Here is a 13,823-nt window from a genome sequence, read left to right as displayed (position 1 = left end):
CCCGGGGTCCACATGTCAAGTTGGTGTAACAACCAATCCATATGGAAAGAATTATTTTCACAGGTTTTACATTTGTTTCAAAGCACTAAGTGTTAGCTGGAAAAGATAATGTAGGAGAGTAATTAGGCTAGATGGGTGCTTTCTAAAGGGGCAGGTGAAGGGTGAACTGCTAACAACTATTGGTAGAGATGCCAACAACCAGGTTTATCCAATTGCTTGGGCTGTTGTTGATGTGGAAAATAAGTCCAACTGGACTTGGTTCCTTGAGCTACTCAGTGGTGATCTAGACCTTATTGATGGAAGGGGGTTGGTAGTTATATCAGATCAACATAAAGTAAGTTTCTTTATAACATATTAATCCTTTTTCAAATTACTTATAAATACTTACATGTATGCTGGTTTTTGTATAGGGTTTGCTGCAATCTGTTAAAGATGTATTGCCACATGTGGAGCACATATATGCAAATTTTAGAAAAGCTTACACTGGGTTGGAGTTCAAGAAGCTGTTTTGGGCTGCAACTATGAGCTGTGTGGAAGGTGATTTCAAGAGACATATGGACAAAATTAAAAAGCTCAATACTGGTGCATATGAGCATCTGATGTCCAAAGAACCCGAAACATGGTGTAGAGCTTACATGAGTACAGGGTATGCATGTGAGGCAATAGAGAATGGTATATCAGAGTGCTTCAACTCCATCATTGTGGATGCTAGGAAAAAACCATTGATCACAATGCTTGAAGAAATAAGGATATACATCATGGATAGGTTTGCTCACATGATTGAGGAAAGCACTAGATGGAATACCCGTATATGTCTAGCAGTGTTAAAGAAGATGAAGCTTTTTGGGAAGAACATGAGGTAACACTTTAACATGTAACTTTTGTTTTAATTTCATTAGGTAACACTTGAACATGTAACTTGTGGATGTAGGTTTTGGTTAATAATTCATAGTCAACAACATGTGTTTGAAGCAAGGAGAGGATGTGATAGCTACATGGTGGATTTAGATGGAAGGCATTGTACCTGCAGGTTATGGGATCTGGCTGGGATCCCATGTGTTCATGCAATTGCAACCATCAACTACATCCATCAAACACTTGATGAGTATATTGATGTCATGTTTTCCAAGGAACAATTCCTTAAGTGTTACTCTGCTAACATTAGTCCAGTGAATGGTTCAAATCTGTGGCCTCAAACTGAATACATAAAGCCCTTGCCACCAGTGTCAAGGAGAATGCCTGGTAGGCCAAAGGTCAATAGAAGGAGACATGTAAGTGAAAATGATGGAAGAGTACACACCCCAAGAACTGTAAGGTGTGGTAAGTGCTTTGAGTATGGCCATAACAAGAAGGGATGCAAGAATGCAACCAGGGAACCTATCCCTATGCCACCAAAGAAGAAAGGAAGGCCAAGGAAGGAACAAGATGAACCCAATCAAGCATCATGTGATAGGTCCGAGAGGCGGGAACCTGTCCCTATGCCACCAAAAAAGAAAGGAAGGCCTAGGAAAGAGAGGCAGGAAGCAGTTCCTATGCCACCAAAGAAGAAAGGAAGGCCAAGGAAAAAGGTCCATTCTGACCCAAATTAAGCATCAGGTTCTAAATCTGTTAAAAGCAAAAATGATGGTTTAGATGGTCATGTTGAAGGTAGGGGATGTGAGGAACAAGTGAAGGATTTGTTTGACAATGAAGATATTGATGATGACAGTCTGGTTGATATGATGTGCACTTTTGAAGCTTCTCTTAGCCAACCAAAGGATAATTATCAGAAAAGTGATGGATTCCAAGATGCAATGGATGCTATTATTCAAAGTATTATTCATGCTAATGATGACAAAGGTGTTGAGGAAGTTGAACCTGACCTGACAAAACAACTTGATGAGGTTGAAGATGCAATGGATGCTATTCTTAAAGGTACAGATGAAAAAAGTCAGTCTGAGAATGAGGGTAATCCTTAACCTGAATTCACTGAAGGAAATGCAAGTGATGTTCTCCTAGAGATGGTGATGCTAGATCTAGAAAGTGTAGCAGACCTACTTGGAGCAGGATATAGCATGGCTAAAATAGAGAGCTTGAGAGGGGTTAAAGTTGAATTGGATGATATGCCAGCAGTTGAGATGGTTAGTTTCACTCCATCATTTTATAATTGCTAACATTAGTATCAAACATGTTTATATCTTTTATTAATAAGTATTCTTCAAATTTTTATTAACAGGATGTGAATGAAGTTGAGGATATTCCATATGTTGATGGTGTGATGGAAGGAAATGAAGATGATGGTCTTATAAATGATGGTGTGGAGGGAAATGAGGGTCATGGTGAAGGTGATGATGCTGATGAAGTAGCAGGTGAGGGTGATGGTGAGGTTGATGGTGATGGTGCTGGTGAGGGTGATGGAGAGGGTAATGGTGCTGGTGCTGGTGAGGATGATGCAACAGATATGGAGGGAAATGATGCTGATGATGAAGGTCATGTACCACCTAGAAGGACAAGAAAGCCCTCAGAAAGGATCATCCTGCAAAAGCTGAAGAAACCTTGTTTTGACAAAGATGGAAGGGGTTCCACATCTAGCTATCCAGTAGATTTGGAGTAGTTACCTAGGTATATGGGGGCAAAAGTGGGGATGGTATCATTGGGCAATTGTATAGGTAGCCCTTTTTGGTTAGTTTTTTATATACACCCACTACTTGCAGCATACATCCATTTGTTTAGTATTACATTATTGCTTGCCTTTTTTGGATATTGTTTAGGCTTTTGGGTACATGTTTTGGTATACAAAATGGATGGCTGCTACATGATAGTAAAACTTATGTAATGGATGCTTTATATTAAGGTTTATAATGGATGCCCCCTATTATGGTAACCATGATGTTTTTATTTTATTTTCTAGTACATGTTAAGCATTAGCAATGTACTTTCATTAGTGCAATTCCTTTTATGCAAGTTATTGCAATTCCACTCATGCAAAGTTTACTTTCATTGTGAATGTAACCAAGGGTATTTTAGTACAATTCCTTTTATGCAATGTACTTTGATTATACTTCCATTCATGCAACATATACATGTGATAACAATTAACTACCATTAATAACATTACCATTAATACCCTTAATACACTACAAACATGCAACATTCAACCGTATGCAAGTTAGTGCAATTCCATTAATACCTTTCATGCAATTCCACTCATGCAATTCCATTAATACCATTAGTGCAACATTCAGCCATATGCAAAGTAAGATAGCAATTAACACCATTAATAACATTACCATTAATACCCTTAATACATTAGTGCAATTCCATTCATGCAAAGTTTACTTTCATTGTGAATGTAACCAAGGGTATTTTAGTACAATTCCTTTTATGCAATGTACTTTCATTGTATTTCCATTCATGCAACATATACATGAGATAGCAATTAACTACCATTAATAACATTACCATTAATACCCGTAATACATTACAAACATGTAACATTCAGCCGTTCAAAAAAAAGAACATTACAAAGATGTAACAATTCTTGATTATCCTTAATATATTATTAATACAGGAAAACCAACAAAACTACATCTTAATAACTACTATTCCTAGCATCAACGATATAGCCACTAACAACCCTATGATCACTTCTGACAATGGCTTGATCTCCTCTGTATGACACATCTCCATATTTTGACCTAGTTCTCCATCCGCCCATTTGAAAAAAACACAGTTGCCTCCTTCCACCTACAACAAAAAAAATAGGGTTCTATAACATACGTTCCTCTTTGGGTAGTTAGAGCAGCCCTAAAATTTTAGGGAGAAATTAGTACAAAAATAAATAGATTTTTACCTGATAATTAGGGCAGCCCCAAAATTTTCGTCCTGGATTATCAGGTGTTCGTGAGACTGATACACCACAAACATCACCACAGTCGCATCTTATTACCTTCTTGTTCCTCATTCTTGTACCACCATTAAAGCTTGATCTTGAAGACGAAGTTGTCATTTTTCCGTTGTAGTCTGTGACTAATTGTGGCCTGTGGGGGTCGAAGGGATCAATTGCACACGAGGATGTCTATGAAAGAGTTATTAAATGATAAATGCCAAGTATCTTCCACCTAAGCAAGTGGGTAACCGGTTGATTAGAGGGAAACCGGCTGCTTGACAAAAACGGCACAATAAATGCAAGTTCAAGGCAAAAATGGACCTAAATTTGAACTTTGGGCAAATCCGTCAATTTTGTGCAAAATTGAGGGTTTTTGTGCCATTAGCCTTTTATAAAAGGACAAAAGTAAAATAAGTGTGAAAGAAAATAAAAAACATTTGAGAATAATAAATGAGCTGGAAAAAAGAAAGTATTTGGTTATTTAATCTTTATAGGTGCTCTTCATACGCGTCGCCACAACAACGTTTCTTAAAATATTAATTAAATAATAAAAATAAAATAATAATAATATTATGGAATGTTGTAGACTTGTGGTTAGTTCCATGACTCCATCTGTCATGTGATATCATTTTCATGGCATTATATCATTTTATGACTCGTCATCTTCACCCAAAACTTTATTCAAAATTTCAAATCGTTTTTTTTTTTTTCTTTTTAAAATTTCACACAACCTACATAAGCTACATGACTTGGATACGTACTATAATTAATATTTTTTTTTTATCTACAAGCATTATCATGTTATCAGCATTAAAAATGGAAGACGATGTATTTGTTACGAAACCTTTTGTTTTCTAATTCAAATTGTAATATATCGAATATATTTATGAATTATAGGTGGTTTTGTTTGTATTATTAAAAGAAATAACTTGTTAACAAAATTACTTTCGACTTTCGTATGACACTTTGGCGTTTGGCCATAGATAGTGAGACACTAGGCCTCTATTTCTTCTTTAATATGTTCGGTTTTTGTTTGATTAAGTTTGTAAACTTTTATAGCTACAACACATAAAAACTCTTTGTAATAAATTTAAATCTCATGAAAAGATGAGTTATATGAATTGAAAAGACTAAAAATGTGTATAGAACTAAAAAAAAAGGAAAAAAAGAAAAAAGAAAAAAGAAAAAAATGAGAAGAAAAAGGTGACACGTATGCAGTTTCTCCAACGATTCTACAAGACTACAACTGCTTGTCTGCTTTCACTATAAATCAACGTCATTGGTCATTTTTCCCAAACCCCATCATCACACGACTCCCACCTCAATTCTTACGTGTGAAAAATACAGAGCTTCCATGGGCGACTACACAGAAGACCATCAGTCTCCATTAGTCCAATGCTCGCATTCATCTGATGAAGAATCACAGGAACTCACACACAGGACAGGTATGTTATCTTATTTACTTCTGATGACTAATTTGGGGTTTCCTATTTTATTGGAGTTTGATCGTGTAGTGATTCGACGATCGGTATTTAAATATGGAGTACAGGGACCATATGGACGGCGATTGCTCATATAATAACCGGAGTTATGGGGGCAGGGGTGTTATCACTGGCGTGGAGCTTAGCTCAACTCGGATGGTTGTTTGGTCCTCCTGCAATCATTATCTTTGCTGCAGTCACCGGAGTTTCAAACTCCATTCTCTCCGATTGCTACCGATCTCCACACCCTGAGTATGGCGCTCATAGGCATGTTTCATTTCTTCAAGCTGTCCGTTTCTTTTTGGGTCAGTACCACACCACTCCTAGCATATTCCAATACGAAATTAAATATCAGAAGAGATTAATTATTCGGTTAATCAAGCAATTAATCAAGAAATCGGTTGCATAAACTCTCTCTTAGCTACTTCGGTTGTTCCTGTATAATTAGTCATACAAGCGAGCATCGCAATCGCATTAATGGCGTAAATTCCAAATTGGGGCTAACTTTGAAAAGCAGGGGAGAAGAAGCAGAGGATATGTGCAGTGCTTCTCAACGAGAGTTTATTCGGGAATGATATTGCATACACCATTGCAACTGCTACCAGCATCAGGTGAATCTAATTTACTGGTTTCTTATTAAGATATTTATAACAAACACGAAGATTCTTTATCCGCTTTTTTTGATATTAATGCAGGGCAATATTAAAATCAAATTGTTACCACAAACAAGGGCATGATGCAGATTGTAGATATGAAGACAACATTTATATGCTGCTGTTTGGACTTGTGCAGATTGTCATGTCTCAGATACCAAATTTCCATGACATGGCATGGTTATCTGTTGTTGCTGCCATCATGTCATTTGCTTACTCTACCATTGGCGTCGGGCTTGGTTTTGCAAAAGTTATCGGTATATAATCATAAATAAACATTATTGTTGAATTATAATTATTTACTTCTTAACAAATTATATAATATATATTTTCATGATTATTTCTAAAAAAAATCTCTTTTGGAGTTCCAGAAAATGGAGAGATTATGGGAAGCATTGGAGGAGTTCCTGCAACTTCTGCAATTGATAAAGTATGGCTGGTTTTTCAGGGTCTTGGAGACATAGCTTTTGCTTATCCATACTCCATAATTCTCCTTGAAATTCAGGTGTTTTGTTCCCTCATAAGTTTCATTCTTTATAGGCTAAATTGCAGGAAATAACCACACATTTTATTCTTTTAACAATATACACAATAAACTTTATTTTTCCCTGCAATGTTTTTACCCATAATATCAATGTATCAACATTTTTTTACACCTAATAGCAACTTATTTACAATTCCTTACTCATAATAGCAACATACTTCCATTTCTTTACATGTATTAGCGATATGTAACAAATCAAGTGCATTGTCAATATTAGTAAAGAAATGAAAGTATGTTGCTATTATGGTAAAAAAAATTATAAGTATGTTACTAATATGGATAAAAAAAAATATGTTGCTTTTATCTATAAAGAAATGCAAGTAAGTTGCTATTATCGGTAAACACAAAAGTACATTGACTATATTGGTAAAAAGAGTAAAGTATGTTGCTATTCATTGCAATTTACCTTTTTTTTTTTTAACCATTACCTAATCTTGATTGCCTTTTTAAAAAAAGGATACATTGAAATCACCTCCATCCGAAACAAAAACCATGAAGAAAGCATCAATGTCTGCAATCATTATCACTACCTTCTTCTATATGTGTTGTGGGAGCTTTGGGTATGCTGCCTTTGGAAATAACACACCTGGCAATATCTTGAGTGGATTTGGATTTTATGAGCCCTATTGGCTTGTTGATTTGGCCAATGCATGCGTTGTTCTTCATCTTGTTGGCGGATATCAGGTGAGACACATTTGTTACACGAGACAATAATCGACTGAAATTGAAAGATTTGTCCCCCCCATAAGTAGTCTCAATCTCAGCCAGACAAGAAATTGCTATTTTTGTCCTATTGAAATCAGTCTCAGTCTCATTGTCAGTGTCAGTGTCAGTGTCATTTTCAGTTTCAATCTGAGTCTGAGTCAAAAGTCAAAACAAAAGCAAAGCTTTTACTAAGCATTCAAATTACAGATATTCAGCCAGCCGATATTTGCACTTGTGGAAACATGGTTTTCTAAGAGTTACCCAGACAGTGAATTCGTGAATGGGTTTTACAGATTGAAGCTGCCATTATCAGAAGCAACATTTCATGTTAATCTGTTGAGGCTATGTTTCAGAACTTTATATGTTGTGACCACAACTGGAATCGCAATGTTGTTTCCATATTTTAATCAAGTGCTGGGAGTGTTAGGGGCCTTAAACTTTTGGTCACTGACTATATATTTCCCTGTGGAGATGTACTTTGTGCAAAGAAAGATTGTACCTTGGACAACAAAATGGGTTGCTCTTCGGACCTTCAGCTTGGTTTGCTTTCTTGTATCAGTTTTGGCCTTCATTGGATCACTTCAAGGACTCATATCCGCCAGATTGAGATGAACACATGTATACTTCTTCGGTTATTTTATTAGAATTCTTGGTTTCTTGTACATTCATATTCCTTTTTATGCAATAAAGTTTGGCTAGAAATCAACATTAATATCCCTTTACTAGTTAGTTGCTAAAGAACAAATTCTGTAAATTTTAAATAGAAATCGTAACAAAAAAGGTGGTATTTTGAAGTCTCTGAATGGCTTCTTGCACATTTGTGATAAATGTTGGTGAAAATAGACAAAGCTTCTTTTGTAAGTTGTTGAAGAACCAAAAGGGTAATTTTGATTTTTGAATGGAAATTCTGATGAAAAGCATTGTAGGGTCTCTGAGTGTTTATATTTTGAAACAATTATGAGAATTAAAATCAAAATTAGTTGTTATGTTTAAGTAGTTATGCAATAACATATTTTTATATACGTTTTAAAATTTATATTTGATAATAAATAAAACTCAAAAGTTAGAATAAAAAATTAGAAAACCAATGAAATTTGTTGGACAAATTAATCAAAATTGCTTCCGAGAAAGAGAGTATGTGCTAGAAATATATGAGTTCTTTTTGTCCCACATCGACCGGTTCGCAAATGTGGGAGTAGGGGTGAGTAGTATAAAAAGAGAGGGAGGCCAATGGATTACTCACTTACCTGGACGGGGTCAATGGTTGATCAAGAAGGTCCATGGCCTAAGTTGGCGACCTCCATTGCACTCAGGAGGGGCGTTAGCTTAAGGTCGGCCCAAGTGGTCGAGCCTACGTCATAATTTGTGCTAGTGGGGGCCTGCGTTCGCGCGGCCCCCGTCAATTCTCTAGTCAATTTTTTCTTTTAATTTCGTCCTTCAATCGGAATTCATATTATTTCATTTTCGCTTTGAGTCCTCAAACCAGTAATGGCTGAATATCAGGAAGATGTCGAGATCGATAAACCGTTGTTGCTGAGAACTTCCCATAACATGACTGGTTTGCTTGTTTCCTGTATTTCTAGTCTTTAACTTTCCTTTTTTTCTTGGTATTCAGCAAGAAGTCAACTGTTTTTCGTGATCATTGATAAGAACCTTGTAAAATGACCACCGATTTAGATAAACTTGTTGAAAGCTGTCTTCATAGATGTAGGTTTTTGTGGTTCTATTTATTTAAAACGCTCATCTGTTTTCGCTTCAGTAGATTATGCACACCAGGTGTTTGTGAAAATGAAAATCTAACCACTCATATTTCTAGTCACAGCCAACACTAATGAAACGAACCCCATAATTGATTTTGGAACATTATATCGATGGTTTCTTAGATGTCCATTTGGTTATTGATGAAGGGAATGTATGGACAGCTGTTGCACATATAATAACCGCAGTAATAGGGTCAGGAGTTCTATCTCTGTCTTGGAGTGTAGCACAGCTTGGATGGGTTGCTGGTCCATTGACTCTCCTTCTATTTGCACTTGTCACCTTCCTAAATGCATCCCTTCTCACCAATTTCCATCATTATTCAGACCCTATCAATGGACAAACCATTACCAATCATTCCTACGTGCAAGCTGTACAAAACCTATTAGGTAAAAGACAATCCTAACCTCCATTGTTTGATAAGATACCTGAACGCGTTTACTTGCTTCAACAGTTTTCCTAATGTCACAGGGGGTTTGAGTGCGAGGATTTGTGCATTCTTGGCTTACTTCAACTTATTCAAGTTAGGAGTTGTTTACACAATTACATCTGCAATCAGCATTAGGCATGCTTCTTTTTGGCAACTGTTTATAATGGTAGTTTTTCTTTTTAGTCTAATTATTGAAGTGAATTTTTTGCTGACAGAGCAATTGAGCAGTCGAATTGTTACCATGAACAAGGGCATGAAGCTGATTGTGAATATGCCCTGACTTCTTACATGCTTTTATTTGGAATTATTCAAATCATAGCTTCTCAAATACCCAATTTCCATACTACAAAATGGCTCTCGGTTACTGCTGCAATTATGTCCTTCACGTATTCCCTCATTGGATCCGGACTTGGGTTAGCCCATACAATAGGTATGGAATTACTGATTCCCATCTTCAAAGGAACAAATAGAATCGCATTTCTTCATAAGACAGGTGAAAATTTTGTTTCTTTTTTTTAAAAAAAAAAATACAGGAAACGGAAAGATTGAAGGTAGCATAGGTGGAGTTCCAACTGATAAACCGATTCAGAAAGTATGGTTGGTTGCTCAAGCTATTGGAGACATCGCATTCTCCTATCCTTTTCCTTTAGTTTTTCTTGAAATACAGGTGATGATTAATTAATTGAAAAAAACAACAGGTATAGTTATAAACTGTGTTGATTGTAATTTTGTTAAATATGAAGAGTACATTGAAATCACCTCCACATAAAGAAGTCACCATGAAGAAGGCCTCAAGTATTGCAGTTTTTACGACTACCATTTTTTACCTCTGTTGTGGTGGATTTGGATATGCAGCATTCGGGAACTCGACTCCTGGGAACATCTTAACCGGGTTTGGATTTTACGAACCGTATTGGCTCATTGATTTGGCTAACGCATGTGTTTTCCTTCACTTAATTGGAGGATATCAGGTAAACACACTTTTTGGTCATTTTTGTGATTAGCTTTGAATATTATATATTGAAACGGGACCCAAAAGCGGAAACTAGTGTTGATCTAGTACTTTTTTTTTTTTTTTTTTCTTCCAGATATTTTGTCAGACGTTATACGCGATAGTGGAAAGATGGTATGCTGAAAAGTACGCTGGAAGTGAATTCATGAGTGATTTTGAGATTTTGGAGATTAGGTTGAATCCTGTTCGGTTGTGTTTTAGAACATCATATGTGGTATTAACGACAAGCATAGCAATGGTATTCCCTTATTTCAATGAAGTGGTTGCGTTTGCAGGATCAGTCACCTTCTGGCCATTGGTTGTTTACTTCCCTATTGAGATGTATTTTGTGCACAAAATGATTGTATCTTGGACATTCAAGTGGGTTCTTCTTCGTATCTTCACCATTGTTTGTTTGTTTGTATCGATATTTGCTTTGATTGGTTCTATTCAAGGACTGATTGCCAAAAGATTTGGCTAAAACACCAAACTAGGCTATACATTATGTACTCTTAACTACTATTTACAACTTATCATATAGACCTTATTATGCTTTATACATATAAATAAATGGGGGGTTGCTAGAATTGTTCCTTATTAGTTTTACTATTGAATAATAGTTTTGAAATTGACATAATAATAGAGTGAATCAGGCACACAATGATATATTGTGTCATGGTTACGTTCTTTTTCTTTTTACTACTCTTACTCTTACGAAGGAAATCTAGTGTTAGATTTAGGGATTTTGAATAACAATAAACTTGGATAAACATTTTTCGAAATAAGCCTGGATCGTGTATAAACACTTTCTGAAATATGTAATTCAACCCTTCACCTAGAGTCACATGAATTCAGATCAAGGGATAATCTAAGAAAACGATTCTGATTACTTGCTTAATTAGAAGCTCAAGCACAAAATACCTTGTGCTGTTATTGTGTTATTGAGAGACAAATATGCAGGGAGAAGTAGTTTTCTGTGATCTTCCTTCTGCAATGTTCAAGTCTTCCTTTATATGCAGAAGATGACGATTATGTAGGGAAAAGACGCCCTCTTTGCAAACGTTGGGTTATTTGGGTGGAAAAATCTGACCCTTTTTCTTTGCTATTTTATTAGAATTCTTGGTTTCTTGTACACTCCTAGTCCTTCTTATGCAATAAATCTTGGCTAAAAATCAACATAAATATCATTTTGCAAGTTGTTAAAGAACAAAGTATTAAATATGCAAATCCATACAGAAATCACGATAAAAAAGATGGTATTTTTTAAGTAATGGAGTCTTTGAACATGACAATAGAGTAGTTATGTACTTATGTTACAACTTTTTTATATCACTTAACTTTCGTGCCATTATATTGATATTATTGGCTTCTTGCACATTTGTAGTTCCTCCTATGCAACGAAGTGTTGGTTAAAAGTTGACATAAAGATCCTTTATAAGTTGTTAAAGAACAATAGTGGTAATTTTGAATGGAAGTTTTAATGAAAAAGCATCGAGGGGCGTTTGATTGTTTATGTTTCGAAACCATTATAACAACTAGATGATTACCATGAAGTTGGATACAATAACAGTATAAAAATTGTTTGATGATAATAAGACTAAAAATCAGTTCCTATTGTTATCGATAAAGAGAGGCATGTGCCAGAGATATGAGATTGAGAGGGTTCTTTTTGTCCCACATCGACCGGTTAGCAAATGTGGGAGTATGGACGAGTAGTATAAAAGAAGAGGGAGGCCAATGAATTACTCACTTACCTGGACGGGGTCAATGGTTGATCAAGAAGGTCCATGGCCTAAGTTGGCGACCTCCATTGCACTCAGGAGGGGCGTTAGCTTAAGGTCGGCCCAAGTGGTCGAACCTACGTCATAATTTGTGCCAGTGGGGGCCTGCGTTCGCGCGGCCCCTGTCAAGTCACTAGTCAAATTTCTTTTAGCCTAAAAATTTCGCTCTTTAGAATACAGTTGCCATATTTTGTGCAAAATTAGTTTTATTGATTACAAGAGGACAGACGGTTGGTGCTGCTTGTAAATTTAGCAGCGCTTTAGTTGATCGATTGGAACAAGGAACATCCATTTGTACAAAGGAATCATAGGCGTTGGTTTTTTTAACAATTTGATGTTTTCAAATTTGCACAAGGTGTATATGAAAATGTAAAACCTGACTACTCCATTTTTCAGGCACAGCCAACAGTCAAAATGTGTTTACTTGTTTATACAGTCTTTTGTAAATTGTAATGTCACATGAGATTAGGCTTTTGTGTCAACTAGTCGATTTGAATGTTTTCTATTAGTGAGAGCAATTCAACACTCAAATTGTTACCACCAACAGATTGCGAGTATGGGGTAACACCCATTTAGGCTATATGTGCATTATGTAATATACCAATTGTCATAAAGACATTCCTAAGTTGAAGCCACCAAATAATAATAAAAACCATAGCATTTGTTAGTGAAATGAAATTGCAAACATGGTGGATCCACATTGATTCAAACTTGAGATACCGACCTCTCTACCACAGTACCACTACACCAAGTTTCAATTTTGTAAGCAATATCTTTCTCATTAAATATAATCAGTATGGAAATAAGTCAAATTTAAAAGATTGAAGTGTTAGGACAAGGATGTAAACCCAAGAACTTAAAGCTATATAGAAGACAATACTTTTTTAAAATACGTTGTAAACGAATTTATACAAATACATATGCAAACATACTTTTCTTATGTAATTATGTTAAAATTTAAATACATACTATTATTTAGGTATGTATATGTATAAATACAAAAATCCAGCTTAAAAATGTAAATTTTACATATAAATACATAACTTTATCTTATAAAAAAATGTTTTTATATTGTGTTAATTTGTAAAATTAAGTATTTATATATTTTTTTATTTGTAAAACACATAGTTACAATGTTTTAAAAACTGGTTTGAACTGACTGGTCAAACCGGTTGGACCGGGAACCAAGAGAATGAGCGGTTTAACTATCACCGGTTTTACGTTGATTTCTGAACCGGATTGAACCGGCCGCTTTTTAGAAAAACCCGGTTGAACGGGTCAAAATAAATTGGTTAAACCGAATAAAAACACATAGAAAAGAACCATTTGCATAATAAAGTTTGGTAATTTTTTTTCCAATCTATCTAGTTTTCTTCAAATAAAAACATATGGTAAATGTCATAAAGTTTTTTGATGTATTTGTATTCATCTATAAAGTTTTTTGATGTGTTTGTATTTATCTAAAACTATATTTGTTTTGGTATTATAATTTATTTATTTTTGACGTATATGGATTGATGTAAAACACTAATATTTATGGTTATGTGCTATTTTAATGTATTTGGATTGATCTACAACTTATTTTTATATGTATTTTTAATATTTGAACTTG

At 35.3% G+C, this 13,823-nt stretch overlaps 3 protein-coding genes and 2 non-coding genes across 9 annotated transcripts; 4 read left to right on the top strand and 1 right to left on the bottom strand.

The window, feature by feature from the left end:
- Nucleotides 1-3,564: 3,564 nt before the first annotated feature.
- On the bottom strand, nt 3,565-3,988 carry LOC111884764 (uncharacterized). Its single transcript, XM_023881082.1, has 2 exons — nt 3,833-3,988; nt 3,565-3,726 (listed from the first exon to the last, which is right to left on the bottom strand). Exons 1-2 carry the CDS (start codon nt 3,986-3,988, stop codon nt 3,565-3,567), a joined length of 318 nt encoding a protein of 105 aa, XP_023736850.1.
- A 1,171-nt stretch (nt 3,989-5,159) lies between these two features.
- Nucleotides 5,160-7,957, top strand: LOC111884734 (probable amino acid permease 7). 2 transcript variants are annotated; one of them, XM_023881042.2, is made up of 7 exons: nt 5,160-5,313; nt 5,418-5,654; nt 5,867-5,960; nt 6,045-6,259; nt 6,374-6,507; nt 7,003-7,230; nt 7,459-7,957. In XM_023881042.2, exons 1-7 carry the CDS (start codon nt 5,223-5,225, stop codon nt 7,861-7,863), a joined length of 1,404 nt encoding a protein of 467 aa, XP_023736810.1. In that variant the 5' UTR covers nt 5,160-5,222; the 3' UTR covers nt 7,864-7,957. The 2 variants fall into 2 exon arrangements, with proteins under 2 accessions (XP_023736810.1, XP_042752240.1); XM_042896306.1 differs by having other exon boundaries at nt 7,545-7,725.
- Nucleotides 7,958-8,467: 510 nt separating this feature from the next.
- LOC111884736 (probable amino acid permease 7) lies at nt 8,468-11,017 on the top strand. 4 transcript variants are annotated; one of them, XM_042896307.1, is made up of 7 exons: nt 8,469-8,809; nt 9,159-9,398; nt 9,481-9,532; nt 9,655-9,869; nt 9,973-10,106; nt 10,183-10,410; nt 10,528-11,017. In XM_042896307.1, the coding sequence occupies exons 1-7, from the start codon at nt 8,740-8,742 to the stop codon at nt 10,909-10,911; spliced, it is 1,323 nt and encodes a 440-aa protein (XP_042752241.1). In that variant the 5' UTR covers nt 8,469-8,739; the 3' UTR covers nt 10,912-11,017. The 4 variants fall into 4 exon arrangements, with proteins under 4 accessions (XP_042752242.2, XP_023736813.2, XP_042752241.1 ...); XM_023881044.2 differs by having other exon boundaries at nt 9,481-9,574; XM_042896308.2 differs by having other exon boundaries at nt 8,468-9,398; nt 9,464-9,532.
- LOC111884789 (U1 spliceosomal RNA) lies at nt 8,491-8,651 on the top strand. The gene has a single exon (XR_002847898.1). It is a non-coding gene; the product is annotated as a U1 spliceosomal RNA (small nuclear RNA).
- A 1,159-nt stretch (nt 11,018-12,176) lies between the features above and the next one.
- Nucleotides 12,177-12,336, top strand: LOC111884790 (U1 spliceosomal RNA). The gene has a single exon (XR_002847899.2). It is a non-coding gene; the product is annotated as a U1 spliceosomal RNA (small nuclear RNA).
- Nucleotides 12,337-13,823: the final 1,487 nt, after the last annotated feature.

Source organism: Lactuca sativa, chromosome 7 (assembly GCF_002870075.4).
Source record: "Lactuca sativa cultivar Salinas chromosome 7, Lsat_Salinas_v11, whole genome shotgun sequence".
Taxonomy (NCBI): domain Eukaryota; kingdom Viridiplantae; phylum Streptophyta; class Magnoliopsida; order Asterales; family Asteraceae; genus Lactuca; species Lactuca sativa.
Note: the sequence above shows the minus strand (reverse complement) of the source record. Positions and strands in the feature narration are given on the sequence as shown.